The sequence below is a fragment of the Poecilia reticulata genome, linkage group LG7 (genome assembly GCF_000633615.1).
Source record: "Poecilia reticulata strain Guanapo linkage group LG7, Guppy_female_1.0+MT, whole genome shotgun sequence".
Classification (NCBI taxonomy): domain Eukaryota; kingdom Metazoa; phylum Chordata; class Actinopteri; order Cyprinodontiformes; family Poeciliidae; genus Poecilia; species Poecilia reticulata.
Window position 1 is genome coordinate 26,192,631 of NC_024337.1, and position 18,194 is coordinate 26,210,824.

The 18,194-nt window shown below is 37.9% G+C and overlaps 1 protein-coding gene across 1 annotated transcript in view; it reads left to right on the top strand.

Annotated features, from left to right (window-relative positions):
• Positions 1-12,439, top strand: part of LOC103467396 (protein FAM19A2-like) — a 90,860-nt gene extending 78,421 nt beyond the window's left edge. The window contains exons 3-5 of the mRNA XM_008413737.2: positions 837-986; positions 5,616-5,740; positions 11,523-12,439. Of these exons, the coding sequence (XP_008411959.1) occupies positions 837-986; positions 5,616-5,740; positions 11,523-11,534 (287 nt within the window). The 3' untranslated portion in view covers positions 11,535-12,439. The remainder of the gene's footprint in view (positions 1-836; positions 987-5,615; positions 5,741-11,522) is intronic.
• Positions 12,440-18,194: the final 5,755 nt, after the last annotated feature.

Below are 18,194 nucleotides of genomic sequence, written 5' to 3' on the forward strand. Positions count from 1 at the left end.
CACTGCATACTTAAACACAGAGTTCCTGACGGGCCTTATTGTTTGTCCTTGACATTTTCATGTATTTGATGAAAGGCTTATATGAAAGGGCCATATGTTGACATCACAAATCTTCAAATATAGAGTGCCTTTCTTTGTTCCCCTCTCTCGTGCCTGACTCGAGGGACTTCTGTGCTCAGGGCTGGTCTGGTTGTTAATTAAGCACATGCCAGCCTGTTTGAAATGTGTGCGCACGTAAATATAAACAGAAATTGGCAGCCACAAAAAGCTGTAAAGAGGCTTTTCACATCCGACCTGTGTTTGTACTGCAAAGATGTAAGAGCGACACTAAAACAAAGCATTTTAATCCTGTGTAAGTGTTGGTAGATCTTGCATGTATGTTGCGGAGCTGCAAAAGACTTCATCTATGCTTTCGCTATGACTTCACTAACTGAAACCCTGGTTGCTGCTCAGGAAGCAAATGAGACTGATAAAGATATGTACATGTATTTGTATTTGTCTATTCATCTGCAGAATATGATGATTCAGAAAGTAAATTACCCTTTTGGCCGTACGGCTTAGTGAATACATCTCTAAAACCTGAACGCACTGCCTTCATCGTTTTCTTGTTGCCATATTTGTGTGTTTTAACTGAGATAATGATTTGTGCTGGACTGACTCAGTTGTCGACTTTTTCAATCTGGCAAATGTATTTCATTATTCAGTATAATAGAGGCAGTTGATTCAGTCCAACTTTCCATCCACATGCATTTTTATCCTAATAACTACAGGATGCTAAAATTTGGAAGGGAAAGAGCTCATTTTCACAATTTCCTTTTTTTTTTTTTTTTCTTCAGTGCACGTAAAGGCAGGAACATGTGAGGTAATTGCTGCCCACCGCTGCTGCAACAAGAACAAGATTGAGGAGAGATCTCAGACTGTCAAATGCTCCTGTTTCCCCGGCCAGGTTGCCGGCACCACTCGGGCGATGCCCTCCTGCGTTGATGGTAAGTTGTGCTGAATGGGTGAGATTTGTGCATATCCTAATGAATCTGCGAATTCTGTGTGCCTGACAAACACATGATTTGAGGAGCGCTGATGAAAAATACTATTTATGGTTTTTACAGTTTTTTTCCCCACTTTCTGGGTGTGACGATGGAGCAGAGCTGCTGTTTGTTATTTCACTGCGCTGCACAGAGGCCGTGCTCGCAGTGTGACTCTGGGAGAAATACTGAACTAATGTATACAGTGCTGCCTGACATTTACCCTGCATTAGCAGCAGTCTATTTATGCATCCCATGTGTGCGTTGGCAGTAAAGCTACCGAGGAGTTAGTGCCACTTTAGTGTTGGGTATTGCTTCCTGGAACTTCAGCCGCCTAATTTATGTAACTGTGTTTTTGTTTTTCTTGTAACACAGCTCCCAGTCTTTATTAAACTTTTTTATTGTTCTTATTTGGCACAAGTAAAAGTTGAATCGAGTTAGGAAAATAGTTGTACATTAATACAAAGTGATACAAATCAGTTAAGTTTTCTCATTATTTTGCATAGGGGAAACATGTTCCCCCACCAATGGCTCACACTCAAAGCTCATATTTTAAATATAAATAGATTTATTCTCTGTTTAAGCAAAACTATTTTGCAAACAAACAAAAAAAAAAAAAATCAGCTTTATTTGTCGACCTTGTCCACACTCAAAAAGATTCAGATGAAATATATTGGGATTTCCAACCAGTGAAAAAATTCTGACCAGAGATCAGTAAAATACTACTTTTGCTTTGCAAATTCCCTCTGCAGCATCAACCAATCTGTTAATTTTACTGGGATTACGAATGAAGAACTCTTTCTGGCTAACTTGAGTCTTTAACTCTGTGACTGGAAAATACAATTTCACGTTTACCAAAAGTCAAGTCTGGATTGACTGTTCGAGGCTCGTTGGTGTGGTGGAACAGGAAGCTCACATTGAGAACAGAACCAAACTCAAAACGTCCAACAAAGAAGCAACATATCCAAGTCACCAACGCTTTCGACACGCTATGATAATTGCTTGTGTTGATAATTTTCTATTTTTTTTTGTATATTTATTAAAAATATTTTTAGAGACTGTCATATATTTCCAACATAGTTTATGGTTGTTTGATCAGTAGCAAGAAGATATGGACTATTGTGACGTGTCTTCCTGTAGCCTGTAGTAAATATTTATAGAAGTTCCACATTTAACTTTTCAACATAAATATAAAATTAAAAAAAAGAAATCTTCTTTTTCATAAATAGCCAGGAATGTTGGTCCTATTTACCAACTCCAGAACTACAAACAAAACAAGAGGATACAAAGACTTTAGAATATAGGCTGCAGGGATTCACCAAAGTTTTCATACCAGAGCCAGGCAGAAAAAAAAAAAGAAAGAAAACACGGACAGTATCAGAAAAAGATACGGATAGTAACACGGACACTTAGACTGAAACAGTCAGGCATGGTTTCCTGGATGGCGATGCTAACTGGTTCTACTGGACCTATTGTCAGTCTGTCGACCTTATTAACCCTGCTTGGTTTGTGAGATCCAGCAGGAAACATTGTTGGTACTTGAAAATAAAATGCGTTTATTCCAGCCTCGGTTCTTTTCATACCGTCCCTCGAGTTTTTTGTTTCTTTTGCTGTCAAATATGTGTTCTCTGCATATGCATTTTCTGCAGTCATAGAAAATACAATTAAACTCCTCTGAGGAAATGTGAATTGATCAACTTTAATGAATAATTTGAACGTATGAGCTTTTCTTAGCAATACTCGATACTGCACACTAACATCTGATGTGATGCCTACGAATCATGTCCACAGCGTGCAGGTGTTTGTTTGTTTATTTGTTTTTTCTTCATTTTATTCAATTAAGCAAGCAAAACCAGAAAAACACAATGTGGAATGTTGTGAAGGTCGACTATGCAGCTCTAATCCGGCCAGGAAAAATGTTACGTCGGTGTTCAGTCTGATTGCAGTGTGGCACTCACCAGGTGGCCAGAGAGGAATAATCTTTCTTTGATAAGAAGCCTGTTGTAGAAGTTTTTGGTTCTTCTCTTCTCCCAAGACTCTCTTTGGTCTTGTGGCTCCTGTGGCTCCTCGCTGGAGTTGCTGAGATGAGTCTCCAAGGGCAGGCTGGCAAATATTACTGCTACATCTAAATGTCAGACTGCCTTGCATAATTGATAAATCACAATTTGCTCTTTACCAACACAAAAATAGCTTTACAATGACAGATCTAACATAAAAAGCAGTCATAAGTGCCAATAGCAGATTTTTTTTTAAATCGAATGTATCATAGTGCCTGAAATTTGAAATAATAAAAATAGATTTAAGTGAATCAGAGAGAGAGATTTGGGTGATTTCTGATCTGATTGATATTGTTCTACAGATGCCAATGTTTTAGAGATTGGTTGTATAATGTTTGAATGCTTAATGTAAATGTTTAAATATTTTAACATGTTTCAGTTCTAAATAGTTTTATCCGTAATATGATGTTTAATTTAAACCACGAGAAATGGTATTCCTATTAATCATACCTACAATGAGTAGTGGACATAATATCCTCCCTAAGGGCCAGAACCAAACTGATCTTAACAATCTGCCCTTTAAGTGTTTAAATAAAACAAAAATCAGAGATATAAACTTTAGAAATTATTTTCTATACTGAAAATTGGTATTTTTCCTATTGTAGCAGAATGATGTCAAAATGTAGACTGAAATAAAGCACTTTTTTTTTTTTTGCCACTGGCAGGTTAGTCCTGCAAAGTCAGCATTTTGTCACAAATGCAGGACGAGGCAGAACTTCTGTTATGTCAGGAGTGCACTCGTTTGTTGAAGGAGCATTTTTAAAGAAATGTTTCAGCCAAGCTAAAAAGCTTGTCACTGTTGAGGCAGCAGAAGAATAACATAAAATTTCTTACAAAGAAATTTCTTTGTAGCTTAACAACATTAATTGACAACAAGATATTGCTACATTGCTACCACATGACAGAAGAAAGCCTTTATGATGCAGGAGACCCGCATCCTGTAGACATGTTTGGATTCTTTTTTTAAACCTTTCTGACACCAACTTGTGACGACTTTCAAATGTTCAAAGCTCCACATTGAGAGAAATCAGTTGAGGCGGCATCTGCTTAGGATGAATCCTGGAATGTCCCACAAAGAGGAGACGCTCCTGGATCTTCCAGGATATGCTGGAGGGAATATGTTTCTCGGCTGGCCTGGGAATGACTTGGGATTCCCCCCTAAGGAGCTGCAGTGAAGAAAATCACTCTGCTTAGGGTACCGACCCACGAACCGACCACCGCGGAAGATAATGGACGGATGGAAGTTCCGAAATTGTGGCATATAGTGCTGCTTATAAAACATCCATCTATCTGTCCATCCAAAACACATCTAGTAAATATTTTTTAAAGATGGCTAAAAACAAAGAGTGAGCTGCAGCTTAGTAAGATTTTTTTTTCCCCAACATGTATGAATGCTGATGTACTCTCAGAGAAGCACTTTCTTCACATCACCACTAATCCATTAGCTATGCCTACTTAACTCCGCTGAGGGTTGGAGGGGCCAGTCTCTGCTTCCAGACAGTAAACAACAAAGTAGATGCACCTTGGAAAACTTTCCAGTTGCACAAAACATCTAGGAAACACACTTCCTTCTTTAAAAATCACCAATAAATCTAATAATAGTAGTTAGGATTCCTAAAAGAGAATGACTTTGAAGAATGTACAAAAAATGTTTTTAAATGTGTAATTTATGTGATTAACAGGTAGCCACTTTGTAACTCCTGCATGTTTTTTTTTACACTTTGAAGTTAATTACTGTATTTTCACAACACAGTTAACCTCAATAAAAAAACAGAAGGCACTTCAAGCTTCACCAGATACTTCCCATGATTTTAGTTGAGCTTTCATTGAGATAAAAGTGTTGTAGATAATGTTGTGATTCTCAGGTTTTCACTTTGGTCTCGACAAGAAGATCAAAATTGCAACTTTTGATCTTCTTGTCCCTGGATTTTTTTTTTCTTAAGACTAGTCAAGAATAAAACTGAAACATATATATATTTTACTATAACTAGAATAAAAAACTAATGAATGCATAGAATCCAGTCAATGAAATTTTTTACCCTGAAAATGACAACGCTGCCACTTGTGCCCCGACATGCTGGGGAAGAGGAATAAATTATACCAAATGATAAAAGACACATCAGATTTGTCTTCTTTGATGAAAGTGCTAGAAAATGTCTTTAATTAGTATAAGAAACAATCACAAAGGCTACATTTTTTATATGCAGTGCTTCACATTTGAGCTGGTTCATTTGTGGCATTTTCGACTTTAAAGTCTCATTTTAATCAATAAAGAATTAGCCACCAAGTGTTTATCTTATCAACCCAAACTCTTTAATATGCCCAAAATTCAACTTGCTGGGTTGGATATCAAGTTTTTTTTTTTTTTTTTTTTTAGAAACACCTTTCCTTTTGTGAAGATTGTAAGGAAGCAGGGCTCAGGAGAGTGTTGTGTCAAAATTCACAAATGCACTGTCAAAAGAAAAACGGAAAGAAAAAAGCGACATGACCAAGAAACAAAACCTCTGAGACTTTCCACACCTCTCTCTTCTTTCAGCCTCCATTGTAGCCCAAAAGTGGTGGTGTCAGATGCAGCCGTGTATGGAAGGTGAGGAGTGCAAGGTTCTACCGGACCTCACGGGATGGAGCTGCAGCACGGGCAACAAAGTCAAGACCACAAAGGTGGGTGTTCTTCCTCAAATATACACCTCTTTTTTTTTTTTTTTGTATTCTCACCCTTTTACACATCTATTAATTTCGAGCATGTTCCTGTTCTCCCACGCCTTCAACGCTTCCTCCTCTTTTATTCCAACATCTCTTTTCACTTTTTGTCTCTATTTTTTCCATTTTGCTCCAGCATTAGATATTTTTAATGAAAAAGTAATAAGCTCATCAAGAATAGGGCATTGAACACACTTGCAATGAAAATTGCAAATCCCCTCGCTCTCACTTGCCCTGCCCCTCCGCCGCCTCCCGCCGCCGCTCTGGCACGCCATCTGACTCGACGCAAAAAGAACTTGTCATATTGAATATACAACAGCACAGAACGTCCTGGAATGGTGTTTCCATGATACTTTTTATGTGTGCAAGCCCTTTCTAGGTCTAATTTCTGTCTGTTTTTACGTGAACACATGTTCACCAGCGTCCGTCTGCACCTCTTTGCCCCATTTCACTGGCTTGACCTGATCCACCTCCTGCAGCCTCCTTCTGTCATAGGAAGAAAATGTGCATGAGGCTCGCCTCCTGTAACTTCACGCTTCTGTTTCTAACCTCCATCCTTCTCGGTGCCTTTGCCGGCCTCCATTATTAATGGCCAGGTGCAGACCTTTGTTTTCTGCCTAAATAATTGATTGAAGGCGTGGTCAGAGAAGAGCAGCCGGGTATGTGTATCTTTGGACAAAACTGAGTGATTGGAAGAGCTTGAGATGCATAATCTGCTCGCTCTTTCCAGTCCTGACTTTCGCTAAAACACTCAGGAGAATTGGGCACCACATGATGGGACGTCATACTTTTATTTTCTATGCCAACTTCTCATCCAGCAAAGGAAATTATGTCACTCAAAAGAAGTTTCTCCACATCAACAGCCTTCTTTTTGTTTATGATCACGCAATTTCTCGGATTTCAACTCGACATTCCAGAGAGCGCAAGATGAACAAACTTGACAAGTTAAATAGTATTACAGAGCTCGAGGGAATGTGTGCACTCTTGTAAAATGTTTTCATATCCTTTTTTATATTTTTGATATATCACAGCTACTAACTTCAATATATTTTACTGAGATTTTATTATAAACAAAAACAAATACTAACACAAAACTGTGTTGTACAAAGAAAATGAAACATAGGCTTCAAATCTTTTCATAAAACTAAATCTTATGTGTTTATATTCTTTCTTTTGTCTTTTTTATATGTAAAAGAAATAATATCCAGTGCAACCAATTGCCTTCAAAAATAGTTATTGAAAGTGCCATTTGCAGTTTGCCACAAGGTCAAACTAAACTGTTATGCAGAACAACCACCAAGTTTCAGTGGAATGGTTTTGATCAAATTACATTTCATTAGAATTGCACTGCCAAATTTCAGACCTAAATTTTATTTGACAATGTGTGGTAAAACTTGAAACTAGAATAAACATTCTTTATAAAGTTTGACTGAGCTTAGGCATTTTTTTAGCAAAGAAGAATGCATGTCACACAATTCAGTATTTTATTCAGTAATTTTAGATAGATCTACTTTATTTGAGAGTGTTAGCTGTTGTGTTTGCCCGATGATAAAAACAGTGATTTTATTATTATTATTATTATTTTTTTTTTTTTTTACTTTCTCCTTTGCTTTGCTTTTGTATGGTGAGGTCAAGATGTGCTGGCATCCAGATCAATAGCATCGAACGATCTCTTATAGTCCTATTAAGACCTGCGCGTAAATTGAAATTGACGATGGTACACAAATGAAACACAGAGGAGCATGGAAAAGGGGAAAAAAGAAAAAAAAAGGAACCTGAAGACACATGAGAGTAAAATAACAAGTGAAGAAAAGATAAGTGGCAATGGCAGGCTTACAACATTATTCAAAATCCTGAAGAAATGGGGGAATAACTCTCTGTTTGTCCCTGCATCCCTGGCCGGGGGCAAAGAAAAGGTGGAGAGGAGGAGGGCAGGAGGAGGAGACAGGAGACAGCTCGATCGATGCCAAATAATATCATATGGATGAACGAGCAGACATGGCCACATTACCAAACCACAAAGGTGTCTCAGATTGCAAGGCAAGGGTGTGCAAAACAACACAGACAAACAAACAAATCAAAAAATGTCGCAGAATGTTCCCCCCCTCGTTCTTTTTGGGAAAATAATACATCCATTAGTCTCTTCAGCCAGAACGATAATATAAGACCTGGCAAATAATTAACTCTTGTGAAAATGTAATCTAAACCATGGAATCACACATTTTTGAAAAGAAACAGGCGACAAAAAAATAAATGGCTAAAATAATTCATGATATCTCAGAGAAATCTAACCTGAGAATATGTCCATAGCAATAAGGCACAACTCTGTCACCAGGTGAATTGATTCAGACTATATTTGGCAGTAAGTGAACATTTTGTCCACATCGTTAAAATTGTTGGAACTTTGAAAAGAAAATGCATCAGTGGTAAACCGACCTATGACGCATGTGGGCAGTGGAGGTTGGTTTGCAGAATTTGGCGCCTGGACGCCAACGGATGGGACAGCCAGGTCAGTTGTCTTAGACCCTCCAACTATCAAATTATGATGAAAAATATTTGGTAACACTTTATTTGACGGGGTGTGCATAAGACTGACGTTTTTTTTTTTTTTTAATTACACTTTAATGCAAAGTTGGCACTTTTAATGGACTTTCGATGCAACTTTTAGAGCATCCAAAGTGCTCTAAAAATGACACTTTGCACTAAAAGTGTCATTATTTACCGAATGACACTTTGTGACAACAGTCATAGACATTCATGAAGACTCCTTCATGTTCATGACAGGTGTTATATCATGTTTATAACAGTGTGATGCCAGTCTTATACACACCCCGTCAAATAAAGTGTTACCCAGTTTTTTTTTCTAATTACCCTCGTAGTAGTTGGAAATAACCCTCGAATCTGCTCCCCAAATAGAACTTTTAACTTAAAGTTCATTAAGCTGCTCTTGTAAAGTTTAAAATGCTACAGGCTCAGAGAGGAAAATATGCAGCGACAAACTCCACTGATTGATGGAGGTCAGGCACCCTCCATCACTAAAATATTAAGAAATTATACCACAACTTTCACATAAGGAATTCAACCTTGGGCTGTAGATACAGTGTCTACAGCTGGACTTCTCTCATCATGTGTCCCCTGATCTAATGGCACAGCAAACAATTTTTGTCAGAGAAATATTGGCTGTCAAATTTAACAGTTAAAGTTACAATTAGAACAGGTCCCATAGGTGATGTTTGGGGACAGATAAATGTTAAAATCCTGTAGTGTAACTTGATTTAGATTGATGCTATAACCAGGCGAATCCTCACCGCTTATTTGCACACTGATAAGACCATATTTTCATCTTACCTTTTAAAAAAATCATCCAGCATTTAGCTTATTATGGTTGTGAGTTATGCTATGTGCTCAGAAGAATTTTGTGTAAGAAACAACAATGACTTGTTTTTAATTGAAGTAATACAAATTCCATCTCACACACTTTTAAAAGTCAGTGCAGTTTGAAGTGATAAAGTCATTTTAAAGTAAATTTAAAAAGTGTGTGAAATGTAGCAGTTACAGATGTAACATCTCGCATTGTAAGGGACAATAGATTTTAAAATGCAGCCAAGAGAAAAGGTGGTAAAAAAAAATTAATAAAATGACAGTCAAGCACCTTCTTTATGCTTTGAAGGGTAAGCACTAAATGTTCTTTTTTTATTATAGGGCTCAGAAACGGACATGTTTTTAAAGGCAATGAATGACCACCTTAAGGAGTTCTGACTTTGCACAGTAAAACATAGCAGGCAGAGAAACGCTGCATTGTACTTGCACAGTGAACTGGCATGACAACAAACTCCTGCAGACTCTTTGATCAGGTGCAGGGTGGATGCCTCAAGGCAATGACGATGGACCCAGGAAAGGTGGCCTGAAGCCATGTAGAGCAGAAGAATACTTTCAGTTGTCATCTCAGAGGAAGCCAGACTCTGAGATCTCTCAGAAAAGGCAAGTCCTTGCACTTTGTTAGCTGCCTCGTGGTTAGATGACAGAACAAAAGAGAGACTCCCTCAAGAAGCAGGAAAAGGGGAGCAGCATGTGTTGAGACCGCAGGGTGTGAGGGGGTCTTGGGGCCTCAAAACAGAGACACGGTTTTCATATCCTCACGGAGATGGTCTATTACTTGCTCCAGCACAGTGGCCTGTGTTTGTTTGGCAACAAATTGCGAGAAATGGACCAAAAGTGAAAGTACAAAGCAAGAAAATGGACAGATGGTCAGTTGAGATAAGGAGACAGAGTGATTAGGGCAGCCGTCTCAACAAATAGACGTAATGATGTGGCAGACGGCCAGGTGTTGAAAGTGAGGTAGCTTGGGCCGGCTGCCATAACTCAAGCTGCGCCATGTTTAGTTTCTTGCCAGAAGACGCAGACTATACAAGCTTCAGTATCAGTGCTGCGCCAACAATCCCTACACACTGCGGTCATCGTAGATTATTTGAGGTCATTAATGAGGCATGACATTTCATACTCCAAGGTTTTGCATGAGTGGCAAAAAATTCGCCATCTCATCTCATGTGAATATCATCGGCCATTTTTAAAAACCCAAAAAACTGACACATTTTGTGCAATAAACTTTACAAAGGTATTAAGCAAAACATCCGCAGTATAATTTTACAAACTTGCAAAAAGTAAAGAGAGCAAGTTGGTTTGTAGTAGTTTGTAGCAAGTGGTGAAAACCTGGGTCAAACTCACAAATCAGTTTGATCTGTTTTGCACAATTCACATTCGCTCACAGCATCATTAGTGCACATGATTTGCTATAGTCATGATTCCTCTAGATATATGAATATTTATGTTGTTTTTTTTTTAAATGTAGTCTTTTTATATACAGCTTTGGGAAAAAATTAAGAGACCACTGCACTGAACCGCATTGAAAACCTCCTGGTTATTCCACCAAATATTAATTTCTGAACTCTTCCTGCATTAAAACATTAATATTGTAGTTTCTAAATGAATATGAAGTTGTTTTCTTTACATTATTTGAGGTCTGAAAGCACTGCTTCTTTTCGTTATTTTGACCATTTCTCATTTTCTGCAAATAAATACTCATGCTGTCAGTACATAAAACAAAATAATAATATTCATTTTACTCAAACATATACCTATAAAAAGTAAAATCCAAGAAACTGGTCATTTTAAGTGGTAACTTTAAGTTTGTTTTTCCATTTGCTGTATGCTAAGAGTATTTTAATTCAGAAATATATTATCAAATCAATCACATAGAGGGAATACATTTTAATAACTTGAACACCAGTTTATTCTTAGATATACTACAACTCAGTTTGTTGCCCAGATCACTGCATTGACTGACTTTGCAGCCGTCACTCATACTGACTGAACATGTGGCAACAGTGGAAATGTGTCCTCTCTTCTGGAGGATGAAACCGCCAACCTTTACTGAGGTGTAATTTTTTTTTTCAGCTTAGAAACAGATCCTTAGAAAGTCACTGTTGCCCACTTGTTCTATACTATGAGAGGATTTCTCTTCATTCTAACAGCCCTTAATTGATAATGAAATCATTTTAGTTTACCACCAATCCAAAATCTAGTAGGATGATGGTAAATATTGTGCCACTCTCCCTGAGTTGCAACATGTTGAACATCAGTGCAGGTGACGCCATCCGCAGATGTTTATCTTCACGTGTTATTCAGTTTTTCAGGAATTCTGCTGATTGTGATTTTAACCTTCATCTTTCTTTCCCTGTTGTAGGTAACCCGATAGTCCTGCTCATCTCAAGTCAAAAAGAAAAGAACGCGGCAAAGTTATTTACTCAGCACAATGAACTCGTCAACCTTTGAGGATGTGCACTCAGATAGATTTCTATGTGGAACCAGCAATTGCTTAACCTTTCCAAGGACAGCCGGGAACTAGTGGCTGGAGAAACGGGACTCTAACACTGCTTGCCGTCACGTTAAACATGGCTGATTTTCCTGGATCATCTACAGCAAAGGACTACGTTACCCACAATCCTTTCATGCTACGAAAAAATGAACAAGTTCTATGATTTAAACATAGTTAGATAACAGTCAGATCATCTTTCCAGAAGCTCCTGTTGCTTATCTGACGTTTCTGGACAAGTTGTACTCCCCATACATTGTTGGAACAACTATAAAGAATCCTTTTAACAGAGCCCTTAAGTACAAAGCGTCAGAAAAAATGGCTATTAATCCATAATACTTGCCTCATGTAGTATTGGTGACATATTCAAATTTACGTGTGCCACATACAACCTGCTTAATGCTGTCAAAAAAATAATCCTTGATCTCTTTTTTTTTTTTTCTTGTTTATTCTTTTCTTTTTCTACACTGTAACAATATTTTACCATGAGCGGGTTGTGGCTTACCACATGCCATTTTCTTAAACGCAGTTTGTCTTTTTTCTGCTTTTTATTTTTACAGAGGCGAGGTTAGACTAATACAAACTAGATGTTATGGTATATTGAAACATGTAAACATATAAAAAAAAAACAGCAAAAGAGAAAGTATGGAATGAATGAAATTAATGGGGCTAGAAATAAATTGATGCTCTAATAATTTTAATATCTGTGTTTTTAAAAACGCCTGTTAACTGCTATTGAGTACATGTGTCAGTATTATATGAAATGAATAAAACCTTTCAAAAAAGGAGTATTTGTATTTTTGTTCCACCCTTACAGTGTCACATGGCTGCAGTTTCTTTTCAATAGATTAATCGCCGATGTCATTGGTGTTGAATAAATCTGTTTCTGCAGAAAACCTGAAGTAAAAAAGCTCATAATCACTAATTAAACTGGTAATTACTTTATAGTTAACCTCAGAAGTTTCATCATGTTGATGCAAACAAGCTGAAATATTTCTTTCCTCAGGGGTTTTTTGTGACGTGTTACTGAGAACTCATTTATCACCGACTTATTTTTAGCAGCTTGGAACCGGTCTGTTTAGAGATAAACTGTGCTCGTAAGTTCAGATTTTTCTCAAACAGGTGAAGAAAAAAAAATGTTTGCAGTGCATTCCCAAAAGACTAATTAGGCTGGCAAACATATCTTTTTTTTTATTTATTTTTTGCTGGAGATTGTGACTGAATTTTATTTTTCTTTTTTAAAGCAATACAGATAGCAAGTGGGGCATTTTCACAGTGACTAATAATTTGGTGCTGTTTTATGTTTGCCAGCATAATAGATGGAGCTGAATATATGAGTGGTTAAAGAGGTGTGGCCAGATTATTATTTAAAATATAAAACATACTGGTGAACCTCTTCAAATGTCTTTTTCATTAATTTCAAATAAATACAGGGGACTGAACTGAACAGAATATGACAAGACATGATCTGAAGTAAAAATATAGTTAGATCGCTATATGGGGGAAAAAATACATATTTAGGAAGGGGAACACAACAATATTCAATGGAGATAGACCTCAAGCGAAGCAGTAATATGGCAGAAATTGCAAAGCATAAACTACCCGATAGATAGATAGATAGATAGATAGATAGATAGATAGATAGATAGATAGATAGATAGATAGATAGATAGATAGATAGATAGATAGATAGATAGATNGATAGATAGATAGATAGATAGATAGATAGATAGATAGATAGATAGATAGATAGATAGATAGATAGATAGATAGATAGATAGATAGATAGATAGATCACACCATCCTCCTTTCCACAGTATTGGAAAATGCCATGATAATAATAATTTAGGCCTTCAGATTCTAATAGTTATTATCGCCTTCACACTCCAGGCGATTTTCCTGAGGCTTTAAAAGCTTCTTATATTTACATTCATAAGCTTATTGCAGCGTTAAATCGAGAATACGACAAACTTGCAAGCTGAGTTATTCAGTTGATAACAAACAATTCCTCAAATAATTTGGGTACCTCGATTACAAAAAAATCCTTGGGGCAAATTATTTGTTTCAAAGCTTTGTTACTGTTAATAATAAATACTGTCACACTATTCCGCTCACTGTGCTCTAGCTGGAAGATTATTTGTGTTGCACAACATCGCTTCTGGTAAAGCCTACACAGATAATGCTAGCTGCTCCTTTTAGCTGTGAAGGGAGAGGAAGAGTACCACAAAGAAGCGCCCAGAAAACAAAAGAAAAGGTCAAATGTCGGAACTTGACCGTTTAAACTAAACCGAAAAGAGAACATATTGCAGTGCATGTACTGCAAAGTGTTATTCCACAGTAAAGTATACTCGATGTTGCAGCACCTGAACAGAACTAAAATCTGTGATAATTTGATGCCACAGATGTACAAGGTTATTTTTTTGGCTAACGTTAGACGTTAGCCAAAAAAGGCATTACGTCTCTCGGCTGGCCTGGGAACGCCTTGGGATTCCCCCGGAGGAGCTGGAAGAAGTGGCTGGGGAGAGGGAAGTCTGGGCCTCCCTTCTGAAGCTGCTGCCCCCGCGACCCGACCCCGGATAAGCGGAAGAAAATGGATGGATGGATGGACGTTAGACGTAGACTGTTAGTAGCTACCTGGCCAGGTTTATTGTCAAATAGAGATAAAAGCGTAGCAACAAAAGGCTTTGTGTGAATTTTCAAAGATCACACTAAGATCATTAGTATTTGGGGTTAAAAGATTAAAAAAAATAAAAATAAAACACCAAATAGGGATTCTCAGACAGGTACATGCAGGTGGGAAGAAATAAACGCCTGCATGGAAGAGACAGCTATAACTACAGAACGAAAAATATGAAAACATGTTTTAACATCAGAGTCCGACAGCTTAGGCATTAAAGCTTTCCTGTTAACTGCGCACAAGGTGTTTTTCAGGGTGCATATGAATCCAATCACGAGTCAGACATGTGAGTGTTGTTGAAATTCTTCTTCCACGGCACCGCTAACAGTGCGCTTCTCTCCGTGCTGAATGAAGCTACACAAAGTCGTTTACCACCAGTGCTGAAGCGAGGGATCAGGTGCAGCTCAGTCATAGGAGTCTAACAAATCTGTCATCAGCACTATTGCGGAGCATAAATTTAATCATCTGTGACTATCATCAAAAAATCAACATGATGTTTAAATTACTCAGTGTGCTCTCTGGTTAGGGGTGATGAAACAGTCGCTGCTAACAACAGATGCCAGAGCAGATGTTGCATCCGGCAAAAGCCACAAGTTGCTACAGTATTTGGATCCCTTACAGAAAGAACAATGACCAGGGGAAGGCAATGAATCAAGAGCTGAATGACTTACTGAACTATCCTTGTATCTTATGTAAGTGTTACCATACCCCAGCCTGCAGCGGTTGTTTGAACAGACAATGACGGAGTTGGAAAAGCCCTGAGAGAAAACTTAGCGAGGAGTTCAAGTATCTGCCTCAAAAAGCAGCAGCAAAGCAATTGCGAAGAACGGAGTCTTCTTCTTTTTTTTTAACTACTGTTTTGCTGATGGGTTTTGCTTTATTTCTGCATTTTATTCACAAACAATTTAATGGATAACGGATCAATCCCATTAGGTCTTCTCTTCAGTCACACGCACAGCATTGTAACTTTTTATTGTTGAACATAACAGAGGACTTGTATCTTGCCTTTTGAAGGCATCCATCCTCCTAGCTTCAAGGAAAACATCTAACTCAAGGATTAATGTCACAGTTCTTTCATTTCGACTGTCAGAAAACTGTTTCTAAATAAACATACAATATGCAGAATAAAAAAAATATATATTTGAATGATACCTGTTTTGAGTTGATTCATATTGAACCAACAGCTCAGCAGGTTAAAACTCCCCCAGGCCATCAGCAGTACATTTTTCCATCCAGTCTGCATAACACAAACAACTCTAGTCATTGAGAATGCAATTTGCTCTGGCTGTAATTTGCCTACGTTTACATAACTACTGAAAGTCCTTTTCCTGAGTGTATTCTCAATGTCTCATTTAATTGTGAACAAACTGTGTTATTGCAGGGACACACTATTTCATCAATAAAGTAATCAGGCTTGCACACATTTTGCAATCGCAAATATCTTCATGAATTTGTCCCTGAATGCTCCGTTTGGGAGCTTTCTCTTAATGCTCCAATTAAAAGAGATGACCTGGTCAAAAGTCAGCACAACGAGCACACAACTCATTATAAGAGTAACAATCATGTTCTATTTCTGTAATTTTATTGATTGACATCTGTAGCCTTTCACAATCTACATCATGCATTAGAAAAATTGGGCCAAATTGTAGGTGAATTCTTTAGTTTGTTGTAATAACAGAAGTATCAGACATCAAAATGACATATTCTTAAATTAACACTTCATGGTGTGTGAACTAACACTTTACCACTTTTTCCCAGATTAAAAAGGTGTGACCCCCAACGTTCTCAACACATACCACTGCTTCTTATAAGTTTTGACAAGCTGTCAGCAAGCACTGTGCATGCCGAGGTGAATAAATCTTTATCCGTTAGGACTGACTAGCACAAGATCATACATTGTTATTGTGGGTTGGCTAACATTATAGTGCTTATGTAAGTCAGTCACAGGCTTATCAATCATGCTATGGGATTTTCCAACATCTGTTTCTTCATCTGGTGATGAAGATATGAGAGACTTTCAAAATTTAAGATTTCAAACTATTTATTTAATTGCTTTTTTCAACTTCAGAAAAAGGTAGGAATGACAGCAATGTTACATTGAGTGACTTGTTTGCCAAAAATGTTCAAAGCAACATGTTCAGAGAAAGCTAGGAATGCAGAGCAGTCCAGAGCCTTTTTCACACAACAAATGTTCCCTTTTTGTGTGCGTCACAAGTATTGACTTTCCTTTTCAATTGACATTCATTTTCATGTAGGAATTAGGAGGTGTAGAGATTGCCATCTACTTGTAGTCAGTAAGAGCCATTTGGCTCTCAGATTAGTACAAGAAAACTGGAGAGCTTTGTGAAATGGACCAGATGCATCCAAGCCTCACATCAACAAGTGTAATGCAAAGCGTCAGCTAAGGAGGTGTAAAGCATACTGCAACTGGACTCCAGAGCAGTACAGATCCTTCTCTGGAGTGATGAATAATTCCTCTCTGCCTTGCATTAAGGTCTTGGTTCAAGTGCAACGCAGAGAAAATTACAATGGAATTGTTTTTCAGGACTTTGGTTTTTGTGAAAGGTACTGCACCACCTAACTCTGTCTGAACTGCTAGGAAATGGTCTCTTCAGATCCAACACGACTTGTACAACAGTTCAGAAAGCAAGGTTCATGAAAAGAGCTTGACTGAACTACAAAGATCCCTGAACCGAACCAACAGAGCAACTTTACGATGGATCAGAGCATTTCGTTCAACATTAGTGTCTGACCTCACAAATGCTTTCTTAAAAGAATGGTCAAGTGTTCTCCTCCTAAACCTTATGTAGAGCCTTCCCAGAAAAGCTGTAGCTATAGTAGCTTCAAAGAAAGGCCCGGTCCAATATGAAGTAAGGATGTCATTAATGTTTATGTGTGTATAAGTGAATTGTTTGAATTGTTAAATGTTGATATTGGTAAATATTGCTTAAATTTAACTAACAGCCATAAATAAAAACTTAACATTTTGACTGAAGCCATAAAGTCCTGATGTCCTTTAGAATATTTTGTGCTTTGCTATATCCTTTGCATACTGACATCTATGTAATGTCTGAAACCTTTCCTATTTCCTATTTCCAGCTTCCAGCTATGTATTAATACATCCAGTCATTGCACTTTGAAGGTATGTCATTTTGCTATGCTCATCCTGACATGAGAAGATGGAAAAACAGAGAGAAGGTAGCATAACGAAAGAAATTGGAGAGGAGCCGCTTTGTGATCCTAGCGCAAAGTAATGACCTAAAAATAATGTGGCAACTCAGAGAACAAAGCAGACTGGAGCAGGTTACAGATGAACTCAAAAGACCACAGTGACATATAACTCTATGGACTGTGTATGTGGGTCTGTGTGGGAGGTAGCTGGTGTGTGAAAAAGAAAAGAATGTGTGTGTGAGACTGATAAGCCACACAAGCCCAAGGGGTCTTTACATGGTAGTCTCAACCTTTCATTTTCCTCAAACACACCTCCTGCTAACCACACTCACACACACACACAATAAGGCAGATAACCCCAACCTTGACTGTGTCATTCAAGCCATTGGACACCTGAAAAGGAGGTGCTTGCCTCCATTTCTATTCTAGTCGCTTCTGAATGAGCTTTAAATATGAGTCACAGTGATTAAAGTTGCGGCGATGACTCATGGAGCCAAGATGACCTCTAATCTATACCTGCCATGGAAGCTGAGACGTGTGGTCTTGATAATATATTCATTTTCATTAAATCCACACCTAAAAGCAAGCAATTCAGGCAAATCCTGTCCACACACACTGAGGCAAAGTCAAGCAGTGTTTTTTAATTGTTGGGGTGGGGGAACCCCAGATTCCAAATCCTCATCAGCACAATTTAC